The 23902-nt window shown below is 42.8% G+C and overlaps 1 protein-coding gene across 2 annotated transcripts in view; it reads right to left on the minus strand.

Annotated features, from left to right (window-relative positions):
* Nucleotides 1-21578: 21578 nt before the first annotated feature.
* The window catches only part of CDH8 (cadherin 8), a 368100-nt gene continuing 365776 nt past the window's right edge, over nucleotides 21579-23902 (minus strand). For both annotated transcript variants that reach the window (XM_029052199.2, XM_029052201.1), the window contains one exon: nucleotides 21579-23625. In XM_029052199.2, coding sequence (XP_028908032.1) covers nucleotides 23132-23625 — 494 coding nt within the window. In that variant the 3' untranslated portion in view covers nucleotides 21579-23131. The remainder of the gene's footprint in view (nucleotides 23626-23902) is intronic.

Raw genomic sequence — 23902 nt, forward strand, 5'->3', positions numbered from 1 at the left:
TCATCCAGACTAAAATCAGAGGGGAAGAGGAGGTGGGGATGAGGGGGAGGCAGAAGTAGCTCCTTCTGTCTCTATTCTTTAGAGAGTCCCATTCCCGAATATACGATTTGGTTAAGCTCTCCTAGGAGGAAATTAAGGGAACCTCTCCCCCTACCAGGAGGCAAAATATGCAAGGGGACTAGGTTTAACAGCTGATCTTAAACCCAATTTAGAGGAAATTGGGTTGCTCTTTGTCAATTAACCCTCCTCTAAAAATGGGTACAAAAATCTGGCCACTAATGAAGAAGCAGTCTCTAAGACAGAGGCAGTTCAAATCTCCAGGCCAGCTGTGGGAGATGAGTTTTCTGACCCCATCAGGAAACTATTACTCCTGATATGTTTCAGAGGCTCTTCTGGCAACAGACTATGCTTGGCTCTGTATTTAGAGCACTAGATAATCCAGGAGAATAAAACTCTTAGAACGGATAGGTGCAGTGGCATACCAAGTTCTGAAAAATGTGATGTTTCCTCTTGTGATTCTTTCATGGGGTTTTAATTGAAAAGATGAAGGCAACTTGCTCAGATTATCTTGTATCTACCCCAGCTCTTAGTACAGGGGCTTTGCACGTAGTATAAATGCTTACTATGAATGAATCAAGGGTGTTGATTGAGTGCTTACTGAGTGCAGACCACTGGACTGAAAATTTAGAGCACTGTATTCTACCACCTTTAGACCAAAAGGAGCTATTAGGAGCAACTGATTCTTAAAGCAACATTGGTATTTGTTAAGCGCTTACTATGTGCAAAGCACTGTTCTAAGCGCTGGGGGGAGGGATACAAGGTGATCAGGTTGTCCCATGTGGGGCTTACAGTTTTCATCCCCATTTTACAGATGAGGAAACTGAGGCACAGAGAAGTTAAGTGACTTTGTCAAAGTCACACAGCTGACAAGTGGTGGAGCTGGGTTTAGAACCCATGTCCTCTGACTCCCAAGCCCAGGATCTTTCCACTGAGCCACGAAATACAAATACCATCATTATTATTAAAGCAACATTTTCCCTCCATTTCTGTGATTAGGAAGCTGAGAGAGGAGGAGGAGGAGGGTTCTCATAATCTGAAGAAGACAGCTCTTAAATGAATGGGAGTCAGGATCCTGATTCACACGAGGAATGGTTCAATAATAATGATGGCATTTGTTAAGCGCTTACTATGTGCAAAGCACTGTTCTAAGCGCTGGGGAGGATACATGGTCATCAGGTTTGTCTCACGTGGGGCTCACAGTCTTAATCCCAGTGGTCCCATCCGGCTCCAAGAAAGCCAAGTGGGAGATCCAAAGAGCTGTCAGGAGATTCTAATAGCTACCTTATAATATCAAAAGGTGGCTTTTAAAAAGAAATGAATTAATGAGGTTCTGTAGTGGTCTTAAGGCTAAAACATAGTAATTATGGTGATTAATTTAATACAAATGCTTTAGTGAGTCAGATTTCTTTTCCCAATACCGAAGGCCTTAATCTCCTTAATGCAAAACTGTTCATTTACCGCTTGACTCCACTATTTCCCATCAAGCCAGTTCCCATCCTATTCTCCACCTTGCCAGGCCCGTACCCCATGGTGGGTCCTGAGGATGAGAAAACAGTTCCATGCTATTCACACTTTGCTGCCTGGAAATAATTGGGAATTTTCACTCTGTGGGCAGAGTGGGCCAGGGGACTCTGATGATGATTCCAATCTGATAAATCCGGAGCCTCTAATCCCACCACAGTGGGAGAGCTCCAGAACAGAAGCCAGATCTACCTACACCCAACTTCTTAGAGGCTGTAAGAGACATCCAAGTTGCCGCAGATCCACAATTCGTCCTTTTCTTTTTTTGATGCCATTTCCTATGTTTCCTATGTGTCAAGGATGGTGCTCAGTACTGGGGTAGATATGAATAATGATAGTAATAATAATAACAATCATAATAAGAAGAAGAATGATATTTTTGCGGCACTTACTATGTGCCAAGTAACGTACTAAGCCCGAGGGGATGTCAAATGGGCAAAGACCCCCAGTGCTTTCCCTTCTTCTGCATATTCTTCAAAATTCAGTTCAGTGATCTAGATCATATCACATCAGTACTGATGTTGCTCACTGTAGGCGGAGGCTCTGATTCTTTCAGACAGGGGAGAGGGTGAGGAGTAGGGAGAAAAGATGAGAGGGACGTAGGGGTAGAGGTGCAGTGGCTAATGTAAATTGGAGCAATACAAATTTAGGAGTTGGGGGAGACCAATATTAACTACTGCAGGCCCTCAGACTGATTTGAATGAGGCTGGCTCTGATTTCTTCCTTTAGACTATAAGCTCACTGTGGGCAGGCTATATGTCTACCAACTCTGTGGTATTGGACTCTTCCTAGTGCTTAGTATATTGTACACACAATACACATGGTAAGTGCTCAGTAAATACCCCTGATTGGTTGATTGATTGATTCTTTTATTCCTTGGATTTTTTCCCCTCACCTGAAGAAGCAGCATGGGCTAGTGGAAAGAGCCCAGGCCTGCGTGTCAGAGGACCTGGGTTCTAATCCCAGGTCCTCCACTTGTCTGCTATCGATCAATGGTATTTATTGAGCACTTACTGGATTCAACTTTCTGCCATCTCTGAGTGGCTGGACGATCTTGGCATGACTCTGAGGAAAGCACCTTAAAAGCTAAAGTAGTCTCTTTGGAAGCTGGCACTTCGGAGCTGCAGCTATTTGGCTGAGTGGCACAAGACCAACCCAAAAAGTGGTTGTGCATTCCACATGAGCCCCCCATTTTCCAGCAGGATCTCCAGTAGAATGATGATGTCAAATTCACTGTCAGGCCCCTCTCTGATACTAGAAATAAAAGTTTTAGAGATAAGAGAAGATGAAGCCTAGCACTACCTCATCACTGCTATCCAATTTTGTACCCATCTATCAACCTCTTTCTGGTCTTCAAATACTCACTGTCAGTGCCAGTTACTAGTTGTGGCATTGCTCTTTTATGAGGTTTTTATGCCCTGTGAACTTCAGTGTTCTTAACTCTTCATCCTTAACTCTGTTGATCTTTAAGTGTGGCTGGCAGTAAAATTGGTCTTGTTGCTCCTGAGAAGGCAGAGAGAAACTGAAATACATTAATTTACCAATGAAAGTAGAAAAATTGATATTGAAATCACTCTTTTCATCATTAGCAGTAGCAAAACATTTCTTGGGCATCTACTGGGTGTAGACTGCAGGACTGGGTACAGTAAAGAGAAGTAGAGGACATGTTCACTACCTTTGAGGAATTTACAATGTAATCTGGGTGAAAAGTAGACACAAATGAATAACAATAATTGTGGTATATGCTACAGGCTTACTATGTGCCAAGCACTGTGGTGGAAACAAACTAATCAGGTCAGACACAGTCCCTGTCCCACACGGGGCTCAAAGTCTAGGTAGGGGGGAGGATGTTTTACAACTGAGGAAACTGAGGCATAGAACTCAGGTGCTCTTCCTCCTAGATCTGTGCTCTTTCCATTAAGACATGGTGCTTTTCATGCACAATAAACTGAAAAGTGAGAACATAGAATAGGAGCGGGTAAGACTTGTGAACTGAAGAGCCACAAAGAAAATACAAAATATGGCTTCGATCCACTGGGAGAGAATCATTGAATAAATTAAATAGACACATACACGAGTGTTAAAATAGTTGCCATCTTCACACTTGGATTCGTACCCTTTAGTCACTTGTAATTCACCACCACCACCCCAGCCCCACAGCCCCACCGCCCCACAGTACCTAGGTCCAAATCCACAGCATGGCTCAGTGGAAAGAGCCCAGGCTTGGGAGTCAGTGGTCATGGGTTCTAATCCCTGCCATGCTGCTTGTCAGCTGTGTGACGTTGGGCAAGTTGCTTAACTTCTCTGTGCCTCAGTTACCTCATCTGTAAAATGGGGATGAAGACTGTGAGCCCTACATAGGACAACCTGATTACCTTGTATCTACCCTAGTGCTTAGAACAGTGCTTGGCACATAGTAAGTGCTTAACAAATACCAACATTATTATTATTATTATTATTATTTGTTCATATTAAAATCTGTCTCCCCATCTAGATTGTAAACTCACTATGGGCAGGGAACAGGTTCACCAACTCTGTCGTATTGTACTCGCTCAAGTACTTAGTACTACACACAGTAAATGCTCATTCAATCATTCATTCATTCATTCATTCATTCAATTCATTCAGTTGTATTTATTCAGTGCTTACTGTGTGCTGAGCACTGTACTAAGCGGTTGGAAAGTACAATTCAGCAACAGAGACAATCTCTACCCATACTGGGTTTACAGTCTAGAAGCGGGGAGACAGACATCAAAACAAGTAAACAGGCATCAATATAAATAAATAGAATTATAGATATATACATGTCAAAACAAGTAAACAGGCATCAATATAAATAGAATTATATATATATAAATATAAATAGAATTATATATATATATGCATGTCAAAACAAGTAAACAGCCATTAATATAAATAAATAGAATTATAGATATGTGCATAAGTGCCATTGACTGATTGATCAATTCTAATAACTACTCTCCCCAGTATATTATAATTTCCTTGAGGGGAGGGATTGTGTCTACTAACATTATTGTGTTCTCAGTGGTGCCAAGTAAAAACTACTGACTGATGGACTGAATGAGCAATAGGCTGGAGATGGAAGAATTTCAAGTAAGGCATCTTAGGTTAGGGAAGGAGGCATCCAGGCTATGTCAGGAAGAGAAAGCAGAAAAGTAAGGAGAGAGCTAGAAGAGAGTCTTGTGCCTGGTTAGGAGCTTTAGTTATATTCATTCATTCATTCAGTAGTATTTATTGAGCACTTACTATGTGCAGAGCACTGTACTAAGCGCTTGGAATGTACAAATCGGTAACAGATACAGTCCCTGCCCTTTGACGGCTTACAGTCTAATCGGGGGAGACAGACAAGAACAATGGCAATAAATAGAATCAAGGGGATGAACATCTCATTAAAACAATAGCAAATAAGTAGAAGCTAACATCACTGTTCCTCAGTTCCCTCTTCTGCAAAATGGGGATTTCAATACCTGTTCTCCCTCTGACTTAGACTGCGAGGTCCATATGGGATCTGATGATATTGTATCTATCCTAGCACTTAATACAATGCTTGGCACATTGTAAGTGCTTACACTCACCTCTCACCCATGGCTTGCCTCGGGCCAGGAACTTCCTCACTCTTCACATCTGACAGACTATTACTCTCCCCACCTTCCAAGGCTTATTAAAAGGATATCTCCTCCAAGAGACCTTCCCCGAGTTAACCCTCATTTCCTCTTCATCCCCCCATCTATTGAGCACCTACTAGATGCAGAACAGTGTACTAAATGCTTGGGTTGGAGACACTGGTCGTAAACTGATTGACCCCCACCCCCACCTTCTATAATCAATCAATCAGTTGTATCAATTGAGCACTTACTGTGTGCAGAGCGCTGTACTGAGTGCTTAGAAGAGTACAATAGGTTCAGTAGACATGACCCCTGCCCTCGAGGAGCTGACCATCTAGTGTTCAGGAGGAGTAAGGAGAGCAGCCATAAACCTAACTAACATTAGCCATGGGGCTGATAGACGATCAACTTGTTTGCCACAAAGATGGCTGTCTCACACAAATCCCAGGAGCCTGAAACCACCAAATTATAAATCAATCAATCAATCAATGGTATTTATTGAGTGTCTACTATGTGCAGAGCAGTGTACTAAGCACTTGAGATGCTTCAGGTTTCCTGAATCCTTCTTTAAGTCTGCAATCCAAGTGCATTTTATCAAGCAAATCTAGCTGTTCTGGAGTCAGTAGCACAAGTCCTTAAATAGGTTTATCTTGAATTCAATAGCTAATAACCCAGCTTTCTGCTCAGAAAGGGGAGTCTGATTTCATGCGGTTAATTTTGGTAACAGGACAGTTGCGATTTTTAATGACCTTATTTACCAGTCTCCCTCCCGATACTGACTACTTAACTTGCCTTTATTAAACATTTTAGCAGATTTCTTTGTTGCTGCTCCATAAAAGCAATTGTCTAGGCTTTTATAATTTCTCATTTTGAATCCTGTGAGTCTTTGGAGTAAGACTCCTTCTGTGGCACTCAAGTCTGTATCAGCATTGTATAATAGAGCAGCTAGTCTCATTTTGCAGTGTGATTACAAAACCCATCACTGTGAATTATACAGCAAGCCAAATTGGTTTCCACCTTCTACAAAGCCAGAATATTATCTTGCACAAATAGTGTACAAATGGAGAAATAATATGAGTCCAACTTATCTGAGGGAGAGAGACTACAAAAGGTTTCTACTGCTCACTCCATCAACTCTTATATATGCTGTTAATGACGCCTACCACAAAGCCTTAATAATGGTGAATACTCTCTCACTGAACTTCAATTTACCTGCTCTGATATTCCTCCTACTGCAAATCTATGAAACTGGAAATTCATTTAAAGGAATGTCCCCAGACTTCTTTGGTTCAAATGTCATTGGGAACGAGGTGCTTACTGCTAAGGATGGGGGTATTGTCTGGTATGAATTAGTAATGTGATGACTTACAAATCATTCTTCTCAAATATTTTATACTTGTGGGGTGCTTTTTTCTTCTGATAATAGTGCCTTGATTTTATAACACTGGTATTCCCAGAGTGCTTTCAAAATATTTATCTTGTTTTCATCCATGCAAAATCCCTGGGAGGTAGGGAGAGGCAGGAATTATTCTGTCCTGTTTTCAAATGAGGAAACTGAGGCCCAGAGAGGTTAAGTGATTCACCCGGGGTCACACAGCAGTCCAGAGGCAGAACTGAGCCTAGAACTCAGGTCCTCAGACTCGAAGACCTGTGCTTTTTCTGCTACACTGTGCTGATGCACTGATTTCCTGATATTGATTGACTCTTTGGGGAGCAAGCCTAACAACTGATTTCTTAAAATTCCCCAAGATCCTGATGTTGCTGATGAAATCAGAGTTAGTGATGTGCTAATGATAGAGTGATGAACTCTCAAATCTTTACTGTGGTAGGATTTGACAACATAACCCAGTGGAGAGGGGAGTAAGGAGAGTCAGCCACTAGCCTTCTGCGTTACACTGGGGGAGCCACTTAACCTCACTGGGCTTCAGTTCCCTCATCTGTGAAATGGGGATATAGTACCGGTCATTCCCCCCTCTTAAACTCTGGGCCCTGTGTTGGGATGGTGTCTGTTTCCGATCTGATTACCTCATATCCACTTCAGTGCTTGGCACAGGGCTTGGAACACAGTGAACACTTAATAAATATTTAATTACTACTAACAGAATTATTTGAGTCTGGCAGGAATGATTCTTTGGGGAATGGATTCTTTCCTAATTACCATAATAATGATATTCATTGAGTGCTTATTCTGCACAAAGCAGTATACTAAGTAATTACGATCATGATTTGTTAAATGCTTACTATGTGCCAAGCACTATACTAAGCAGTGGGGGGAGATACAAGATAATCATGTCTGATACATTCCCTGTCCCACAGGCTAAGTAGGAAGGAGAACGGGAATCAAATCTCCATTTTACAGATGAGGAAACTGAGGTATAAAAGAGTTAAATGACTTAGCTAAGGTCATACAGCAGAAAAGTGACAAAGCCAGGACTAGAACTCAAGTCCTCTGACTCCTGGGCTTGTCCCCTTTCCAATAGACCACGCTGTTCCCCACTTGAGAGTGTTTGGGAGAGTACAGTAGAATTAGCATGATAATAATAATGATGATAATGATGGCATTTGTTAAGCGCTTCCTTTGTGCCAAGCACTGTTCTAAGTACTGGGTGGTGATACAGGGTAATCAGGTTGTCCCACATGGGGCTCACAGTCTTAATCCCCATTTTCCAGATGAGATAACTGAGGCACAGAGAAGTCAAGTGACTTGCCCAAAGTCACACATCTGACAAGTGGCAGAGCCGGGATTAGAACCCACAACCTCTGACTCCCAAGCCACCCTCAACCTAGAACGAGACATTAAAATAAAATAAATTACAGGTCAGGGGAAGCAGTTGCGGGGGTCATCGAATCAGGCACTATCTCCAACCAGCCAGGGCTCACAGTCTAAGAGTAGGGGAGACCAGGTATTATTATTCCTACCCCACAAATGAGGAAACAGAGGCCTAGAGCAGTTATCGCCCAATGTCACAGAGTAACTAGTGGCCAAACTGGGTGAAGACTCTAGGTCTGCTGACTCTTTCCATTACTCCACAGGGATGGAGGATGGGTCTGGGTATCAGAAGGTCAAGGGTTCTAATCTTGGCACTGCCACATGTCAGCTGAGCTGCCTTGGGCAAGTTATTACACTTCTCTGCACCTCAGTTCACTCATTTGGAAAATGGGAATTGAGACTGTGAGCCCCACATGTGACAGAGACTGAGTCCATCCCAATTTGCTCGTATCCACCCCAGGGCTTAGTAGAGTGCCTGGAACATAGTAAGCACTTAACAAATACCACAGTTATTATTATTATCACTACTGAGAGGCTGCTCAGTATAAGCTGCTGCTCAGGGATGTGATATTCCTTGCCTTCAATCCTGTCACCAGCCTAACTGAACACCTCAACACCCCATCCTCCTCCCCTCTAAGGCAAGCATATGGTAGCAGTTTGGGTAGAGAGGAAGAAGCAGATTTTTGAGATGCTGTGAAGAAGAAACTGAGAGGATTTGGTGACAGACTGAATGTGGGCGTCAAAAGAGAAAGAGAGAGAGAGGAGTCAGTCAATCACATTTATCGAGCACTTACTGTGTGCAGAGCACTGTACTAAACACTTGGGGGAGTATAATAATAAATGGACACATTCCCTGCCCACAACAAGCTTATAGTCTAGAGAGGGAGACAGACATTAAATAGTAATAAATGAATTACAGACATAATTAACAAATTACAGATATAAAAATACATTATCGATATATGCGTAAATTACAGGCACGAAAATAATTTACAGGAGTCAAAGATCATGCCAAGGTTGTGGGCATGAGAGGTGGAGAACATGGAGGTGTACTTAGTACAGCTCGTAACAGCCAGTATGCACTCAATAAATGCCACTGGTTGACTGATGGATTATGCAACATTTTTAAATTTCACCCAGTATGACAGAACCCTCTATTTAAACCATTATTCTATCTCCTCCAAGAAGCCTTCCCCAATTAAGCCCCTCTAATCCCCGGGTCCCTCTCCCTTCTGCACTGTCTCTGCACTTGGATCTATGACTAAGGATGGGGCTTTTGATATTTGCACCCATCCTTCAACCCCACAGCACTCATTCACCCATTTATAAATTCCATATTTTAAAGTATTTATGTATATTAATGTCTGTGTCTCTAGACTGTAAGCTCATTGTGGGTGGGGAACTTGTCTAGAAACTCTGTTCTACTGTCCTCTCCCAAACGTTTAGTATGGCACTCTGCAAACTGTGGGTGCTTAATAAATACCATTGATGGATAGAATGATCTTCCACTGGCCTGCTGTTGTGACCTTGAGCAAGTCACATAAACTTCTCTGTGCCTCTGATTCCTCATCTGTAAAATGAGAATAAAATATCTGTTCTCTGGGACTGTGAGCTGTCTGGTCCAGGAATTCTGGCCCATCTGAATATCTTGTATTTGGCCCAGTGCTTAGCACAGTGCTTGTCACATACTAAGGGTTTAATAAATACCATTGTTATTTCCCAGAGCTGTTCAAATTGTTTGACTTCTGGCAAGCTTTATTTCATTCTCTCTTTTTGACTCTCCCACTGTGTTTATTCCAAAGAATTGTGCACCCTGTTGATTTTGTTCAAGGCAATATCGTCATTTTTAAAGGTTGCTATTTTAAGTTTGTCTAAATGGACGTCGTTTTCTTAATAACTACGCTTATTTTCATTTCCTGATTTCTTTGCCTTCTTTTTCATCTGGTGCATATGCTGCCTGTCTAATAGTGCATTCTCAAATAGCCCCAGGATAATTCTTCTGGAGTTTTTTGGAGGAAAAACGTTAGGTAAATCCCAGTTATTTAAAGGTTCTTTTATTTACCCTTCATTCTGTTATTGTGGCTTTAAACTACCCACTTTGAAGGATCCTCATTATTGTGTTGTCCCTGTGGGAGTTACCCTCAATTATACATAAACCTAATTGCGTAATCATCACTGTTGCCCAGTGGAGTTTCTGAATTCACTTTCTGCACTGAATCCTGCTTAGTACTTAACACCAAGTCAAGAGTCACCTTTTCCCTAATGGTCACCCAAATGAGTCGCTTTGAATAGGAGTCATCCATGATGCTTGATCCATTAATGTCTTTTCCCCTCTCCAGGCTATTCTTAGTTATGCACAATGATCCTCGTCTAACAGTGGCAATCACGGTGCATCTAAGCTCTCGCCTGAGTCATTTCCTAGAATTTTAGGATTGAGGGGAAGAGCCGGAGACCAGACTGTCCCTGAAGCAGGCGAATGAGGAATAGCAGCCGTGAAAATTCCCAGGGTTGAGGTCACACAGCCTCCCAGAAGTCACAAAATCTCACCAGTCATTGATGACTGAAAAATTCTGATCCCTCAACTTGAATGGTCTTGTGCCTTAAGTTCATTTATTCATTCATTCATTCATTCAATCATATTTATTGAGTGCTTACTGTGTGCAGAGCAATAATAATAATGTTGGTATTTGTTAAGTGCTTACTATGTGCAGAACACTGTTCTAAGCACTGGGGGAGATACAGGGTAATCAGGTTGTCCCACGTGAGGCTCACAGTTAATCCCCATTTTACAGATGAGGTCACTGAGGCACAGAGAAGTTAAGTGACTTGCCCACAGTCACACAGCTGACAAGTGGCAGAGCCGGGAGTCGAACTCATGACCTCTGACTCCGAAACCCAGGCTCTTTCCACTGAGTCACGCTGCTTCCACTGCACTGTATTAAGCACTGTATTAAGCGCTTGGAAAGTATAATTCAGCAATGAAGAGAGACAATCCCTGCGCACAATGGGCTTACAGTCAAGAAGGGGAGAACTAGAACATAACTAGAAGTTCTAGTTATGATCACTCCTCAAACTACTCAAGCAGTCGATCAATGGTATTAATTCTGGAGCCCTTCCCAACTGTCCTATCTCAGTCGATGATCCCACCATCCTCCTTGTCTCAGGGTTTCAACATGGACTCCTCGTTGTCTTTCAACTCCCATAATGAGAGTAATGATAATCACGATAACAATAATAGCAATATATTCAATTTTCTGCAATTCCTATCCGTACTTGCTGCACAACATCACCTGGGTCCACCACCTCCATTCCAGACAAGGAGCTACCATTTTGGTCCAAGCTTTTGTCCTACCACAGCTAGGGTACAATATCAGTCACCTCAGCAGTCCTTCCAGCCCTCCATCTTTCCCCACTCCAATGTCTACTAAATGTTGCTGCATGGATCATCTTCCTGAAGCAGTGCTCGGTCCACATCTCCCTTCTCCTCCAAACTTGCACTGCCTCCCCGTGCCCCTCCATCTCAAGAAAATCTCCTTATGGTGGTCTTCAAGGGTCTCCACCAACGCCCTCCACTTTACCTCTCCATTCTCTTCTCCCACTCTTCACCCACCCACCATCTTCATTCTCCCAAGCCAGCTTCGTAGCTGTTCCTCCCTCTGAACTCTCCAGTCTCTGTCCTGTCATTCATGTCTTCCATCTTTTGGATTGGGAACCCCCTATGGGCCAGAAATTGTGACTGATTCAATGGCCTTGTACCTTTCCCCAGGATTCAATGCAGTGCATTCCCCATGGGAAATGCTTAACAATGTCAGACAGAATATTCATAGTGATAATAACAATGGTAATAATATGCACCTGCTCTAATTTTGTGCAGTTTGGAAAGGAGAGTAGAAACTGGGTTGTCAGCCATACGTCAGTGGGACCACAGTTTCCTTGACCCATATCTTGAAACAAAAGGATTGTCTATTTAAAGAGAGAAAAAAATAATTCTGGGATCTTGAATAATAGTTATAAATAGTGATGAGGTGGGTTGCTATATTTTCTTTATCTTTTTATTTCTGTATTCCCGAATTTTGACTTTGAAATGCTGTTGTTCTTTTGTATTTTGCATTATGGGAACTTAAAATAGCACCATCCAACTGACTTCAATGTTGGCAACTGTGTAAAGGAAAAGTACTCTTCGATCTTTTTTTATCATTATTTTTCAAATGACCTCAGCAAAATAATGAGCCCATGACTAGAATCTGGAATTGGGGCCCTCGTTCTTATGCAGTGGCCTAGGCCGTGGTCTTTCTGATCTGGAAAGTTCTGGAGCCTCCCCATGAGAATGACAGAGCAGTCTAGGGACTGAGCACCTGCACACGGAGGAATGAATTCCAGGGCTAGAGGTGGGTGCATTCTCTCTTGTGCTCTCTCGCCTCCGTCTGTCATGTTCCTGCTGGGGTGTTAGGTGTGAGGAGCAGGTAGAAAGGTAGGAGGACAATGCATTGCAAAGAGCTGGATCCATTCACTGCCCAAGTGTGCGCAGCTATAGCGCCATGACCTGGTAGGTGGTTGCCTCGGTAACAACTGAGGTCATTACCTACCATGCTGGCCTTCCTTCTATCAGGATTTCCTCTGGAGTGGTCCACCTTGTGGAATGACGTAGGTGGTTCTTTGGTCAGAAATGTTCACCACTGATGGCATGGCCCCAGCAGGAGGACCCGGGATTGAACCCTCAGCAGGAAGGTTATCAACTATCAATAATCCATACACATGAACATATACCTCAGCCGATCCAAGCTATTTCCCAGTGAACCCATCTCATTCCTCTTAGGTAAATCCTCTCTGGGAATTGGGAGGCCATCGCTTAATGATCTGGAGAAGGAGGATTGCCTAGAGGAAAGAGCCCGGTCCTGGGAGTCAGAGGACATGAGTTCTAATCCCAGCTCTGCCACTTACCTGCTGTGTGACTTCAAGCAACTCACTTAACTTCTCTGTGCCTCAGTTCCCCCATTTCAGAATGGGGATTCAACACCTGCTCTCCTTCCTACATAGAATGTGAGCACCATGAGAGACCTGATTATCTTGTATCTACCCCAGTGCTTAGTACAGTACTTGGCACATGGTAAGCATTTAACAAATACGACAATTATGATTACTATTCTGAACTTTTAAAGACTGGTGATATGCTCATGTATATATCCTATTCAAGTACTTCTTCCTGATATTCTTGAACTATTTCCTATTATATGCTCCTATTTCCAAAATTTGTAATTTTTATTTTTTGGTCATTTTGTCTTTCCCTTTTAATTGTGAGACGTGTGAGGGTTGGGAATGTGTGTGGGTGTACTTTTTTTTCTGGTGTCCTCACCCAAGAACTTGGTATCGTGCTTCTCTATTTGGTAAGTCTTCAGGCTATAAGATCATCTTCTATACTATAAGACTGTAGACATTGTGGAGAGAGAATTTGTCTATCAACTCTGCTGTAGTGTACTCTCCCAAGCACTTGGTACACTGCTCTGCACACACTAAGCGCTCAATCAATACCATTGATGACGATGATGGTGGCCCTCAATAAGTACCAGTGGTAGACCGATTGGCTGAAATGATGCAAAGGGTATTTGCTTCTCCTGTTTCACCTGTATCCATTAAAACCACCATTCCTAAGCCAGAAAGTGTCCTGCTTCCATTTGTCAAACCAACAATTTTACTGCTTATTTTTTCCCCTCATTACCTTTGATATTCATGTTTAAAAGCTGTATAAATGCACAATTTAAAGTGACACCCACCGGTGGTGGTTACCTTATCTTTTTGACTGACAACGATGAGATTTCTGTCATGCTCTGCCTCTCCTACATTGCCAACGAAGGGATTTTTTGAAATCTTATTACCAGTTGCACTTTCGCGGTCTTAGATGGAACTTTCAATCAAAAAGGCAATCAGAAGGTTATACATTGGTGAGTTTTCCTACAAAGGGAAACTGCAAAGCTGTCGAGTGAATAATATAACTTCAATGTGGGGCCTACTAGCTGGAAATTTGAATGGAGCTACAGGCAATAACAGTTTCTTGGCGCTGGCAAATATTTAGTCCCATCTCTGAAACCACACCGCAGGACTGATGGTCCAGCAAAATTTGAAATTACAATGCACACTGTCTTACTTTGGGTGTCAGATTTAAAGAGATTTCCCAAGGATGCAGTGGACAGTTTTGGAAATCTCTTGTAAAACGTATTTGGTTCTACTGGGAACAAAGGCAAATACAGCTGTCTAATGTGGAAGCTATTATATCATAAAGATATTGTCATGACAAATACCATATGAAGATATTCAAATAAGAAACCTGGGAATCAGACCCAATGTAAAGGCATTGGAAACTATATTCACTTTATTATAACACTTAAAGTTGATGGTGCACTGAGTGGATTTGTGAACCACAGGCACTATGATGAATTGAAAATAGATATTTATCGAGTGCTTACTGTGTGCTGAGCACTGAACTAAGTGCTAGGGAGAGTCAATATGCCAATTGTATTTATTGAGTGCTTACAGTGTGCAGAGCACTGAACCAGGCACTTGGGAGAGTACAATATAACTGATGCAATAGAGTTGGTTGATATGATCCCTGCACTCAAGGGTTGGGAGAGAGAGATAGTAAAATATATTACAGATAGAGGAATCGACAGACTAAAAGGATATTGACATAAGTGCTGTAGGATCCTTGTAGGCAGGGAATGTGTCTACCAACTCTGTTATATTGTACACAGGAAAGGAGAGAGAGATGTGGCAGGGAGATCAGCAAGGAGGCTGATGCAGTAGTTGATGCAGGATATTGATGAGCAATCTGGAGTGTCTATATGCTACTATTAAACATGTAGAAGGAATCATTGGAAGGAGGATAATGATCTTGCTAAACTGCTTTTAGTGACACGGTACCAGGATGACATGGTACGAGGATGACACGGTACCAGGATGACACCTGGCCTTTTTAGAGACGACCACCTGGCCATGTCTCAGGAGAGCTGGATGTTTTTGCACCAGCTGAACCTGGAGGTAGGTTGAAATCAATAAATTATTAGCACTTGCTGAGTGACTCATCTCTGTAATAAGGAATGGTAGCAAGACATTTGGTCCCTCCCTTCAAGGAGCTTTCAATCTGAAAGATTGTTGTTTTAAAAACATTACCCCTTATTGTTGAAAAAAAAGACAGTAAGAATTCTGCCCAATTCACAGGGGAGCCAGTGTTACTAGCTGTATTCCAAGTCAACAAAAGTGTGTTGAATTGTTTAGTAACAGACATGCTTGATGAGGGCTCACTAGAGTAAAACCAGGAATTGGCAAATGCACTATACTCAAGGGCTTAATACAGTGCTCTGCATACACTAAGTGGTCAATAAATACTATTGATTATTATTATCATTAATAGTGCTAATAAAGTTAATAATAATTGTTAATTGTCATATTTGTTAAGTGCTTAATATTTGACAAGCACTGTAGTAAGCACCTGGGTAGATAGGAGCTAATCAAGTCACACATGGTACTCACAGTCTAAGTAGGAGGGAGAACAGGTATTGAATCCCTACTTGCTGATGAAGGGACAGAGGCACAGAGAAGTTAAATGACTTGCTCAAGGTCATACAGCAGGCAAGTGGTGGAGCTGGAGCTGACTCCCGGGGCCCGTGCTCTTTGCATTAGACCACACTGCTTTTGATTGAATGATTGTGAATCCCTCCTGATTAGTCCATGGATATGCAAGATTGACCACTGATGTCTAGGGATATGGGGGAACTTTGTCCATTCTGCCATCAGTGGGCCTGGGTGCTGGGAACTGCTCAGTGACCATTTGGGAGGAGGGAGTTAGAAAAATGGAAATCCCAAGATGCTCCCTGTCATTCTTTTCTGGGCAGACTAGGCAGTGAAACTAGTGGGAATCGATTTGTTTTGTCTGTCTGTTGCATTCGTTCATTCATTCATTCATTCATTCATTCATTCATTCATTCATTCATTCATTCATTCGATCATATTTATTGAGTGCTTACTGTGTGCAGAGCACTATACTAAGTGTTTGGGAGTGTCTTGTCTTATGCCGTCGAGTCATTTCTGCTCCACAGGGACTCCATGGACACATCTCTCCCAGAACACCCCACCTCCATCTGCAATTTGTTCTGGGAGTGGATCCACAGAGTTTTCTTAGTAAAAATATGGAAGCAATTTGCCACTGCCTTCTTCCGCTCAGTAAACCTGAGTCTATGCGTCGACTCTCTCCCATGCCGCTGCCACCCAGCACAGGTGAGTTTTGACTTATAGCAGATTGCCTTCCGCTCACCAGCCACTGCTCAAGCCACCTTTACCCATGGTTGACACATCGGTTGCTTCCGATGGGTTTCAGTCAATTCCTTGACTTTGTCCTTCGTTATGATATTGATTAAGCACCTACCAGTTGCCCCAGAAGCCAAGTACTATGCTAAGCCCTGTGGCCAATAAAGAGAAACAATTCAAGAGAGGTCTGATTTTAAAACACTACCGGTGAAGAAGTGGGCGGTCATTCAGGAATATCAAGAGACTGAAAGGCAGACTGGAAAATGGGCTGGAATGGTGAAGTTGTGTGTGGAGGGAGGGGGGTAGGAGATAGGGGGCCCCGATCACTTAGTAGGGATTTCTATTATTTTATTGAATGTTATTTGTTGTGTTTATTCTGTGCCAGGAGAAGCGCTGGGGTAGATACAAGCTAATAGGGTTGGACATGGTCCCCATCTCCGATAGGGCTTGCAGTCTAATCCCTATTTTACAGATGAAGAAACTGAGGCTCAGAGAAGTGAAATAACTTTCCCAGAGCCACACAGCAGACAAGAGGCAGAACCGAGATTAGAATCCTGATCCTCTGACTCCCAGGCCTGTGCCCTTGCCACTGCAAAACGCTGCTTCCCTATATGAAACGTGATCGTAGTGAGAGTGATTTGGACCATAAATTACAATTTTTGCTGGAACTCTGTACCCTGCTAGCATACTCATGGAGATCTGTCGTAGTCCAGAATCGCTGAGAAGAGGGAATTGTAAACCCACAAGGCTCTGAACTTTTTCCTCATTTATCTTCCAATTTTATCCATTTCTTTTCAGTAGAACTGCAACAGGAACTTACTGTCAGAATAGTTGATGGACTGAGCATTTTCTGAAAGACTTTCAAAGAAGACTGTGAAGAGCCAACCATTAAATTAAATCAGTGGTATTTATCGAGCAATGATTTGTAATAAGTGCTTATTGTGTGCAGAGCATTATTATACTAAGTACTTGGGAGAGTCCAGTACAACAGAGTTGGTAGATACTATTCCTGTCTACAAGGAGCTTGAGAAGCAGGTTGGCCTACTGACAAGAGCATAGGTCTGGGAGTCAGAGGACCTGGCTTCTAAACCCAGTTCTGCCATTAGTCTGCTGTGAGACCTTGGGCAAGTCACTTAACTTTTCTGTACCTCAGTTACCTCATCTTTAAAGGGAAATTAAGATTGTGAGCTTTAAGTGGAACAGGGACTGTGTCCAGTTTGATTATCTCTACCTACCCCAGGGCTCAGTACAGTGCCTGGCACACAGTAAGCACTAAACAAATAACCTTAACAAAAAAGAATGTCCCAGAGGGAGATAGACATTAATATAAATAAATTACACATACAAATATAAGTGCTGTGGTGCTGAGGGTGGGAGGCTATGGCTTTTACTTTTATTATACTATCCCAGGTACCTCTGGGCAGGGAACATATCTACCAACTCTGTTATACTGTACTCTCCCAAGTGCTTAGTACAGTGCTCTGCGCACAGTAAAAGCATAATAAATAAAATTAATTGAGCGGACAGTACTCAGCACGTAGTAGAAACTCAAATACAAGTGATGCAGCTACTTCTACACAGATTTAAAGACATGGTATGGACCTATAATAATGATAATAACTGTGGTTTTTGTTAAGCACTTACTATGTGTCAGGCACTGTACTGGGGCCGATACAAACAAATCCTGTTGGCATGCCATTCCAGCAATTCTGAGGAGTGAAAATGTCTCCAGCCTCATCACAGACAAGGAGGGAATCCTGAAGTGATGTCAACAAAATCTCAACATTCTCCTCCAAACTCCTTTTAACACTGAAAATGGAACGCTTCGAAACTTGGAAGACTTACAATGTACCAAAGACCATACCATAGTTGAAAGAGCACAGGGCTGGGAGTCAGAAAACCTGGGTTCAAATCCCAGCTCTGACACTTGGCTGTTGTGTGACCAAGTCACACAAGTCACCTGATTGCTCTGTGCCTCAGTTTCCTCATGTGTGAAATAAGGATTAAATATCTGTTTTCCCAATTACTTAGACTGTGAACCCCATGTGGAGCAGGGATTATCTTGTATCTCTCTTAGTGTTCAGTACAGTGCTTGGCACATAGGAAGTACTTACCAAATACTGCAGTTCCTATCATCAGCAGTCAGAACTATGGTGGTAAGAGTCAATGGGCAACCCAGTGACATAAGCTCTGAAATCTTCAGGACTAAGGGGTGACCCCCTGCTCGAATACTTAAACTCTCCTTCAAAGTATGGAACATAGAAGATATGGTACAGGATCTCAAAGTCGCCACCATTGTAACCATCTTCATAAAGGAAAGTGAAAAGATCAGATTCCATCAATTATCAAATTATCAGTATCTGCTAGAAGGCCAGAGTAATCCTCGATAGGCTCTCATAGTATATGCTGGGCCGAATCAATTGATCAGTGATCCTTGTCGAGGGCTTATTGGGTGACCAGACACACCCAGAATATCATTGTGGCCTCAGATCATAGTGTGGCACAACACACTTGATTTTTGCCGCGTGTCAGAGACAGAAAAAATCTGAGGGGAAAAATCAAGACCTCGCTATGGCTTTCACAGACCTCACGAAACCATTTAACACGTTCAGTAAATCTGACCGAAAATGGCTAAGTAAACTGTTCTGCCCCGATAAGTTCATTAAGATCGAGTGACTACTTGATGGCACAGCTGGCTGAATCAGAGCCAAGGGTGCCATGTCTGATCCATTCCCCATCGCCAAAAGGATAAAACAGGAATGCATTGGAGGCCCAGTCTTGCACAATTCATTCTGTGCAGCCAAGATGGGGGATGCAACAACAGAGATGGCTGCACGTGTTAAAAATCACTTTCACATCTCTGGGAAACTCCTCTAACCCAACAGGCTTCCGACGTCATCCAAAGTTCCAAAGACAATCATTCAAGAATTGCTGTAGGAGATGATTGTGCCCTAGGAGCACACACCCAAGAAGAAATACAAATGATTTTAAACCACTGTGCTGAATACGCCACCTGTACACACTGATGTGTGGGACTTAATTGCTGCACACAGAGCAGCATGGCATACTGCACAAAAGAAAGAAGTGATTCTTTTCAAAGAGAAGCTTCATAAGGAGGTAAAAGGAAAAACAGCACCAAACATTACAAACAACCACCATGACAGCACAAGGGGCGGCTTTTGTGTGCATAGTGTGGTAAGGACTGGGCAGTAGGTGTGAGAAGAGTGGAGGAAAAAAATATCGAAGGGATAGCTAAGCCGCTGCTAACAGTTTCCAACAAGGCAACATAACAATTGGAGATCACTATGGCAGACAGACAAGCCTGGTGGGTAGCGATGGGGAGAGGGGCTGCTCTCCTCAAGCAGAGGATGCTGGGAGACCTCTGCTGCAGACAGTCCAGCCTGGCAGGCAGCTGATCAAGAGAGGATCTGCTATCCTCGGGCAAGGACTTTGCATAGATTGGGATGCCAAGAGGCAGGCTCAGAAACAGAGACAGGCCTGATGATATAAAAATGCATCAATCAATCGATCAGTAGTATTTACTGATCACTTTCTTAATGTCAAACACTGTACTCAGAGCTAGGAAAATGATAATACAATAGTCAATCAGTCATCAATTAATCGTATTTTGTTTGCAGACCACTGTACTAAGCATATGGGTGGCTACAATATAACAGAGTTGGTAGACATTTTCGCTGCCCACAGCGAGCTTACGGTGTAGAAGAGGAGACAGACACTATTATAAATGAATGAATTATGGATATGTGCAGAAAGGCCGTGGGGCTGAGGGGGGAATGAATAAGTCCAAATGCAAGAGTGATGCAGAAGGGTTTGGGAGAAGAAGAGATGAAGGCCTAGTTAGGGAAGGCCTCTTGGAGGAGATGTGCCTTCAGTAAGGCTTTGAAGGTAGGGCAAGTGATCTTCTGTTGGATATGAAGAGAGAGGACGTTCCAGTCCAGAGGCAGGATGTGGGTGAGATGTCGGAGGAGAGACAGATATGATTGAGGTACAGTGAGTAGGTTGGCAGAATTGTACTTTCCAAGCACTTAGTACAGTGCTCTGCACACAGTAAACAATAAATACAAATGAATGAATGAATTAGAGGAATGAAGTGTGCAGGCCATGTTGTAGTAGGAAATCTGGGGGTAAGGTAGGAGGGGGCAAAGTGATTGAGGGCTTTAAAGCTGATGGTGAGGCATTTCCATTTGAAGTGGAGGTGGTTGGGCAACCACTGAAGGTTCTTGAGGAGTGGGGAAACATAGACTCAGCAGTTTGGGAGAAAAATGATTCAGGCAGCAGAGTGAAATATGGACTGTAGAGGGGAGAGACAGGAGGCAGGGAGGTCAGCAGGGAGGCTGATGCAGTAATCAAGCCAGGATAGGATAAATGCATGGATTCGCATGGTACCAGTCTGGATGGAGAGGAGAGGAAAGGATGGATTTTAAAGATGCTGTGAAGGTTGAACTGACAGGATTTGGTGACAGACTGAATATTTGCATTGAGCGAGAGAGCTGAGTTGAGGGATAATGCCAGGGTTACGGGTTTGTGAGACAGGGATGATAGCGGTGACAGTGCAGTCAAGGGCAGGAAAGGATTTGGGTGGGAAGATGAGGAGTTCTGTTTTTGGCTTGTTAGGTTTGAGGTGTCGGTGGGACATCCAAGTAGAGATGTCCTGAAAGCAGGAAGAAATGCAAGACTGCAGAGAAGGAGGGACATCAGGACTGGAGTTGTAGATTTGGGAATTGTCTCCATAGAGATGACAGTTGAAACCATGGGAGCGGGTATAGATAGAGAATAGAAGGAGACCCAGAACTGAACCTTGAAGGACTCCCACAGTTAGGAGGTGGGAGGCAGAAGAGGATCCTGTGAAAGAGACAGAGAATGAACGGCCAGAGAGATGTTAGGAGAACCAGGAGAGGAGAGTGTCAGAGAAGCTGAAGTTGGGTAATGTTTCCAGGAGAAGGGGGCAGTCAACAGTGTTGAAGGCAGCTGAGAGGTCGAGGAGGATTAGGATAGAGTAGAGGTCATTGGATTTGGCAAAAAGGAAATCATCTGTGACTCTGAGAAGACAGTTTGGTAAAAATGATCCCCGCCCCCAAGGAGCTTCCAAGGAGAGATCTGTTGCGGCAAACAGTCTCCCATCAGTCTTTTCAGCCCCAACCACACATGTGGATATGATCTTTCCATCAGTAATGTTACCTTTCAAAATGTGAATTGTCCGAGGCCCTTCCTGAATATTTCCATTTGCCGATTCCAGTTACTGAAAGGGGGAGCAAAGCCGAACAAAAGGAAAACAACAGACGTATTTATAAAAATATATTTCACAAAGTAGGAAACAATACAGGAGTTTCTCTGGATACAATGCATGGCATAAATAAACAATATCACAACAAAGCAAAGTGGAAGATGAAAATATGTGTGTAATACTTAGTCCTACTCTACAGTTGCTATGTCTAAATGGCAAGTTCGCATTACAAATTTAATATGTTTGCAGCTTCTAATGCTGTTCTTTTGTGGAGTGCAAGAGCCCCTGTGCATAACCATGGACATTATGGAAAGAAATGCAAAGAACGGAAGCAGTCAACTTATGTACATACTGGTTCCTGCTCTAATACAGTGGAGAACTACAGGTATGCCTTACTGTACTGGGGAATGTGTGGATTTCTAAAAGTCTAGAGTTTAAATATTCACATGAACCAGTATGCTTCCAGATGTTTGTGCTTGCATTAAAAACACCAAATACTAGATTTATGAACAAAATATAAAACTGTTCAAAAGTTTCTCTGGGAAAATGTCATTTCCTGCCCTCTTCGTTCACGTGAAACTCAACTACTCTAAAGGAACAGCTAGCTTCCTTTTTGCCATGTATCTCCTGCAATGACCCTCATCAGCTCCTCAAAATGTACATGTATTAAACATTCATTATATATAGAGAAAACAATCTAACAGATTATTCATGGATATCATTTAGTTTGTTTCATATACTCCCTTAATCTATAGATTACCAACCTTAATAAATAAAAGCAGTAATGGACATCAATAAAATATTTATTTCAAGGATTAAACAAATAAATTCAATCTTTCTCATCAAACCAGCAATCTTTTCAATAGTCCACTCTGTTCGACAGTTTATTTTTACTTCCTCTCGGAAGATGAAATGGAGGATCAGAGTAATCCTTCTCCTAGAAAACAAGCCTGTTCAGATGGGATTTCTAGGGTCCTGCTGGTGGAATCTGCAGTCCCCTGAAATGGATCCAGAACACATGAATAATTTAAGGCTTGACACATTGTTGGCAGATTCAGTTCTGTTCGTGGTCACCAGTCAACAGTTACGTGTACAATGGATAGTCCCCGCTCCAAAATGGCCCACCCTGGGATCTCGATACCTAGCCTTGCTGCGAGGACCAGACATTTCTTTACATTTTTCACGTGGGCGGATCGTTGTTGACCGATCAGAAAACCACAAGCATTGTACAGACTGGTAGGAGAAACCTTTCAGCAGACCCACCGTTCTACTTTCTAGGCAAACCCCCCTGGTTTTGTATTTTCCCTTCTTTATCATTTCACTGCAGATTAGCAAAGATACAGATCTCTATGTCTGTGGTGGTCAAGTGAATACCAAATATTCAAAGACTTCTAGACACTCCACATACTTTACTTCACACTCCACAAGACTTATAAACCTCCTAACATATACTTTTTTTTTTGGTTCAACATTACTATGTAGTTGATTTTATAGATGATTGGCACTAAACTTGCCTCTAAAACAAATGGCCACCTTAGTTTGGAACTAACACGGGTGGCCCTAGAATATTACATGATTGTTAAGTCACACATGTAAGTTTGTAATCCACTGTCAAGTTTCTTTGTCACTTTCCCCAACTGAGTAGAGTTCCCCGAGTCTTTTAAAACGCGGACCCCATTCACTGAGGTAGTCAAAATTCTGATCTGAGTCTGATGTAGAAGACTCCAAGGAGCTGAGAGAGCCAGCCACAGACCCCCTGCCTTCATAGCCATAAATCTGAATCGAGTCATACGGTGGGGCTGTGGGATCATTATCGGCTTCGTGGAGTCGCACGTTGATGAACTCATCGACATCCACGCCGTTTGGCACCGGAGCAAGGCCTTGCCGGGGCATGAACTGAAGGTCAGGTTTAATATCTTTGCGGGGCAAGAAACCGTTGATTCCGTCGGGGTTTTGTAAAGTCGCAATGTCAAAAGCTTCTGTGTCCTCTTCACCACCGCCCTCGTCATCGTAACGGATGATGTTTTCCCTCACGTCTTCATCGTCTTTGATAATCAGAGGCTCGTTCTTATGTCTTCTCAAGGTGACAAATAACACCACAATGACTGAAGAGAAAACGTTACGTATTTGTCAGCCAAGACAGCAGAAGGGAGAAGGAGCCACTCACCAAGTGGTGTCTGACAGAACCAGAGGGGGGCCTTCTTTCTCTCTAAATGAACTAATAAGACCTCAGAGTGAGAACGGATTGACACCTTCGTGTAGGGTATGCCAGGAGCCCAGGTCCCATAATGCCTGTGTTCCTAGATGCTCCTAGAATTGCCTGATGCATCTAATTCTACCCCAGTTCAAACCTGCACAAGGGAAACAGGAGCTAGGGTGGTC

The sequence above is a fragment of the Ornithorhynchus anatinus genome, chromosome X1 (assembly GCF_004115215.2).
Source record: "Ornithorhynchus anatinus isolate Pmale09 chromosome X1, mOrnAna1.pri.v4, whole genome shotgun sequence".
NCBI classification, from domain to species: Eukaryota; Metazoa; Chordata; class Mammalia; order Monotremata; family Ornithorhynchidae; genus Ornithorhynchus; species Ornithorhynchus anatinus.